Below are 6,610 nucleotides of genomic sequence, written 5' to 3' on the forward strand. Positions count from 1 at the left end.
TTTTATGTTAAAATTATAGTACTCGCAGCATAATATAATATAATACTTTACGTAACAAGTATTGTGAAAATACAATTTCGATATATCCATTATTTTTATAATGATTTATTTAATGATATAAAAATGTTCATATTTTTATTTTAAATTGTTTTTCTAATTGAATTTATATACGTTAGTATAATTATCCATACAATTCAATAAATTTTATATTTAAAGGTATATCATATAAATAATTGTCATAATTATTTTAATTATATAGATAATTAATATTTTTAATAATCAAATAGTATACTCACTTTACTGTGTATGAAGGTGTACAGGATATGTAAGTTTGTTATTATATATTTACCGTAACAAGGCCGAAGAGTACTAAAGAAATAAAAATGGTAATAGCTTTTAGCATGATGGTTACTATCTCAATGCATTCGCAACTATAGTAATACCTATCTCTATTATCTCATTGAATTATCTAATGATATTCGATACATAGTTTAACATAATACGCATAAAAACTACGAATAATAATAAAATAATTTGTATATGGCTAAAATCATAAGAGCCATTTTTAAAGAAAATAATTAGTTGTATACTATTCAAGCATGTCCATGCTAAAAATGTAATTAAAAATATCGGAATTTCAATTTAAGTAAAGGAAATATCATACATATTAAACGTTGAAGTAATGATATGATGGTACATTATATTTTATATTCATACATTTCCCTAAATTTATACTCATATTTATATGTATATAATGTTTACTGAAGATAAAATTTGTAAAAGTTAATTTAATGAATAGAATTCATTAAATACTCTTAAGAATTTAAATTGAAAGACAACTTTTTGCAAGTAGAGTCATATATATTACCATTTATAAATTATACAAAAGTCGTACTATAAAATAAGTTATCCTAATATTACATTAGATTTAATTAAAACATCAGATTGATAGATTCATATCGTTGATTATAAGTATAAATTTAGGTAAATATTTCGATCAATTATTAATATATAAACTTAATATAATTCTTTTTTTTCTAATTTTTATTAATAGTTTTATTTTCAATCTATTTTTGATTTACATTACAATTGTTAATATATTTTTTATTGTCCATGTGGAATCAACCATGTAGAAGCTTCATGTACTTTTCTAAGTTTTATATTAATTTTAATATTTCAGCATGACTATGTACTTTTTTAAAAGTAAAATTTATTTTCTTTGATCTTTCTTTTATTTATAGAAAATAAACTGGCCCTCTTATCAATAAACTTATGTAAATAAAATATATTTATGTCCACTTATAATGATGTCATATATAATAGCCTACATTTCTTGTTAATTTTATAGTTGTACTTTTTTACATAATTTTCTAATTTTTCTGTTGATATTTTTAAACGAATATTTTTAAAGAATTAAATTTATACGTAACCAGTGATTATTATGATAAAGTTGTATATAAAATGCCATGAATTTAAAAAAATTACGATACAGAACCGTATCAATAAACTAGTAATTCTCCGTTACATGTTTCAAGTCATCAATATTGTAGAAATATATAGAATAGACAATATGCTAATCCATTCTATTTGGATACTTTTCTTCTGTAAATAATTTTTCTTTACTAATACAATAAAGGTTATGCCAATGTTAAAGCTCACTTAACTCAACTATAATTATTCAACAACAATAATTTTTATGTATACATTGCTCGATGAATTAATGGTTAAATTTGCTTGACTATTATTTTTTTAACAATTACAAAAATTTGTAATCAATATAATTTTTTTACTTTAACCATCTTTGTAATAACTTATTGAATTCACGTATAACGCACCATCAAATTTAATTGATTATAGTGATATTCAATTCCTTGTTGTACCAGAATCCTTAACAACTTGTTAAAAATATGAAGATTAATTAATAATCGGACAGTTTATAATTTTATTAATTAAAGATTATAAAACTATCTGTATATTATTTTTCGAAATGATAGAATCACGTTTTAGTTAATTATTTCATCTTTAAGATGATGTTCCTTTACAACAAATTAGTGACTGCAGTTATTTTTTTAAAATTTCTTTCGTAATTCCTTGATAAAGTTTTACCGAGTAAAATCTAGTAACACTTGATATCGTAATATTACGAGATTTACAATTATTTTAAAGTTAAAATTATGATAATAAGCGTTACAGATAAATAAGAAGAAATAAATCTCTGTTTTATTCTATTTGTATATAAATGAAGTTTTGATACTAACGATTCGATTCAACATCCCCTATTTTAATTTGCAGATAATGAGTGTAATTAAATAACGATACGCTTAAATAAGTATTCGACAATATAATGCAAAATAAATGAACACCTGATTTTTATTAATGTTCATAATTTATTTATAGTCTATTATATATAAATACTTTATATTTGATATTATGCTAAACTACTAAACTAAAACACTTGTTTAAACATTTGAAAATTTACATGAAACCCAAATATATTGATCTGAGTGTTTCGAAATACTTTGCTTTATTTTTGTATATATGTCTTGATAAGTTTGACCTTCAATTATACCTAGAAAAATGATGCTACATTAAAATATTATTAATTTTATGGTAATATATTTAAATCTTAATTACATTATATTATATAAAATTATAAATCAAATAATATAGTTATAATAAAATACACAATCATTTTTATAAATTTCTTATTAGATTTTATTTATAAAAAAATTTAAAAAATAGTATTTCAATTGGTTGGTTTAAACTTAATCATATTTTATATATTCTAATAGGTCTGCTATTTTTTTTACTACATATATCCCTTCATTTGTTAAATTTCCGCGAAATCGTAATCTACAATACTAAGTCTTTAAATACAATATTTGTAGCTTTTATTTGTAGCTTTATTATTGTTTATTGACAGAAACATCAGAGCAAGATAGATTTAAATATTGTACTTGATAATAAGAAAGAATAATTCGTGATTGAAGTTGTAATTCGAGATGAGAGGGTAGTAAATATATAAATATTAAGAAAAACATGAATTCCTCAATAATGTAATCTATAATGTTTACTGTAAGAATTTTGAAGATTCCCAAAGAATAGACAATGAAAATTGACATAGAATTAGAAATAAACATAAAATTTATTTACATATTCAGCTACTGTTTAAGAATATGACTTCATATACGTGAAAGAATTATATAAATTCATTTAGGGAATGGAAGTATGAGTCGTTACTTTTATATAGCGCTTTGATTTTTATTCTACACTAACAGGATTGAGAGATACAATTTGCATTATATTTGGTGCAAACTGTATACGATAGAAGTTTATTGTAGGATAAAGATACTGATAATATAGAGTAGTTTTTTTTTGTACGTAATATATAATATATAATACAATACAAACATTTTCCAATGCTACATCTATCAGCATAGCCAAATTATTTTCTCGTATCGATCATACAGTATAATAGATTAAAAATTATAATATAAACGAAATTTTATCTTTAAATTTAATATTATAATTTTTAATAATATTGCGTTATAGACCTTCTTATCGAAGCCAAAAGAAATTTTTTATAAATTTTGAAGTTAAAGATTATTTAAAACAAACTTTACACATTTTGTATAGATGAAAATTACTTATCTTTCTAAAATAATCAGATATAGTTGATCGGTATTCATAAAATTGTATACATTAATGGTGTTATTTAAACATAAAATCCTCAAACAATTTCTTAAAATAAAAAAGCATCTTAAACATGGAAATGATTGGTTTGACTTTACACTGTTTGAAAGGTAAAATGGTATAAAGAGTGAATGTGTGAAAATTAAAAATACTGAACATAATAGATTCTGTCATAATATGTTATAATATACAAATTTTTAATTCAGAAAATGAAACAAAGAAAATATTAATTATAATAATCGGATCGAAACTATATTAAACAAATTGACCGCTAAATTAAAATAAACACTAATTTATTATAATTACTAAACTTGAATGTCTTTTATATATGATTTGTAATTTTATATATATTTAGACATGTATGTGCTCGAAACTCTTTGACTTCTAGGCTCGAACTGCCAATGTTTCGATAGCTTTTATTTAACGCCCACCCTAGCGGGTGCTTGGAAAGGAGTTAAGTGAAAGGGCTGTAGAAATACAGTATGCGTGTCTTTGAAAATATGGTTTATTTACAGATACACTATCCTTTGATTGGATTTATACATTATACATTAACGAAATACACTGTATTCAATCACATCCTTGCAGTTGCTTATAACTGATCGTGTATTGAATAAGTTGTCTTCTTGAAATGCTCCTTGATATGTTGATGTTGTTGTTGATCTTGTAAGGATCAGCAACTGATTTTGTATACTCCTTATTAGTGAGTATGATTTGTGCTATTAATAATAGGGTAATGCTAGTCTTGTAAAGGCTGGCAATAATTCAATATACTCGTAAGTGTATAGGTTTGCTATGTTTATAATAGCGTCATACTAGTCTTATAAGGACTGGCAATAATTAAATATACTTATAAGAGTATGGGTTTGTCATGTTTATAATAGCCACGCGACGTCTTTATTAGCTGACAACAAAGGGCCGATCATTACACTAGAAACAATGGGCGCGACGGTGGTGCGAAGAACAATGGAAGTGATTGTGCACGTGTATCATTTCAAATGTACCGACCTTTCCGTTGGGGAATTTTCTGAGAAGTTATCACCGTTGAATAATTTCCTTGAAATGATGGACGTTGAGCTTTTCCCCAAAATTATAACATTAGAGAGATTCTCTGAATCTCGAACAGTATGTTAATGTCATTGTTAAATATATTATTCTACTATTTAAAAATTAAATAAGTTTTTACAACCGTGTAGATGTTATTATAACTTTCAACTATAATTTTTAAATTATAAATAAGTGTGTTCGGGATTGAAGCAACTTCCAAAATCATTGACTATCAGCATCGCTAGTCTCTCTAGCTCTCGAGTTTCTATAAACACTTGGGACGAGAATTTTCATATACCTGTTATATTTTGGTTTTAAATGGCCTACAATGTTTCTGGTCTTGGAGCAGTAACGTCGCTTAGAATTCTCCAAATTTCTTACGCCTTATTTTTTTCTTAGAATTCTCGAAACTTCTAGAGTTTTCTTTCTGCGCCTCATGGAAGATACCAGTGCAGCAACAACGATGCTTTGTTGCCAGCTAAGTAAGCTGCCACGTGGATATATAAAGCAAGCACGCGGCGAGCCTCACTCTCTTGCAGTGAATCTATTGCAATAAACCGACCACAGTGATCTGATCTAGCAGTGAATCCTCCAAGTCCAATACTCTAAGAAGAATTCATGGCATGGATCTTGGTCTGTCTCAGAAGGACTGCCATGGAGCGGTCGATATCTCTCAGCAGAGCCGCCACGGAACTATCAAGCCTTCAGTTTTCGTGCGCGTATTCAATAAGCTTATAAGCTTATTATGTATCAATCATACAACTACGCTACTCAGCTATTGGTTTTTGCCCTGTAACAGTCGCTCAGCAATATCACATAATGAAGAAGAAATTGCACTGCCACACGTCCTGCACAAGACTGTGAGCATGTTACTGCTAATCCTGACAACATTAGCAGAAGCCACTTTATTGTATAGGCGTGTGTGCATATATAGACTTCAAGGCCACGCAGTGTGAACATATCTCTTATCTCTGCTACTCATTACAACACTAGTAGAGGCCACGACATCGTCACCATGAAGGGAACCTCATCATTGAGGCAAGACAGAGTTTACACTCTTCTATAAGAAGTAAATCCTGCTTATTATTAATGTAACCGTTAATAAACCATATGTTAAAGAAGTTTGCACATACTACACATTTCTACAACGCTGCCACTTAACTCCCACTTAAGCATCTGCTAGAGCGGGCGGCAAAATATTAAAGCTATTGAATCATTGGCAGTTCGAGCCAGGAAATAATACCACTTTCGAACAAAGTGCATAAATATTAATTAATATTACTTTTGAATATCTTATCAATTCTTACTATTACTACTAGATATTACACATTATCATTTAAAGAATTAATTGCAACTTGGTATTATTTTTAATAAAAAAAAATGTTTTTGGTTTGAATTACCAAAAATAATAAATTATAACAAACGTAAAAACTAAAATATTTGTTATTTGAAAGTAAAATAACAAAGCCTACTGTTTCATTATCCTTTTCAAATAATATCACTATTTTGTTATTATATTTTTAAGTTATATGTTATAATATTTATTATTATCATATGGCACAATTAAATATTTAGGTAAATAAAATAATCAAATGACAAAAACATAATTGTAACAAGTACATAATTATTAGAATAAAATTATCAAATATATTCTATTATTTTTAATATTTATTTAATATTTTTATATAAAATTTACTATAATATTTTTCATTACTTTTAATAATTTCACTGGCTTTTAATTTAGACATAAAACAGAACTTAAATAATCGTTCGTCAGTGTTCGAAATTATAGTGATGTAATTCTTGGCTCGAACTGCCAATGCTTCAATAGCTTAATTTGTCGCCCGCGCTAGCAGACGCCTGGGAAAGA

The 6,610-nt window shown here is 26.2% G+C and overlaps 1 protein-coding gene across 1 annotated transcript in view; it reads right to left on the minus strand.

Annotated features, from left to right (window-relative positions):
- Positions 1-2,402: 2,402 nt before the first annotated feature.
- dlg1 (MAGUK family member discs large 1) overlaps positions 2,403-6,610 on the minus strand; it is a 47,777-nt gene continuing 43,569 nt past the window's right edge. Inside the window, exon 18 of the mRNA XM_011507476.1 lies at positions 2,403-2,569. Coding sequence (XP_011505778.1) covers positions 2,460-2,569 — 110 coding nt within the window. The 3' untranslated portion in view covers positions 2,403-2,459. The remainder of the gene's footprint in view (positions 2,570-6,610) is intronic.

This window comes from Ceratosolen solmsi, unplaced genomic scaffold (genome assembly GCF_000503995.2).
Source record: "Ceratosolen solmsi marchali unplaced genomic scaffold, CerSol_1.0 scaffold6, whole genome shotgun sequence".
NCBI lineage: Eukaryota > Metazoa > Arthropoda > Insecta > Hymenoptera > Agaonidae > Ceratosolen > Ceratosolen solmsi.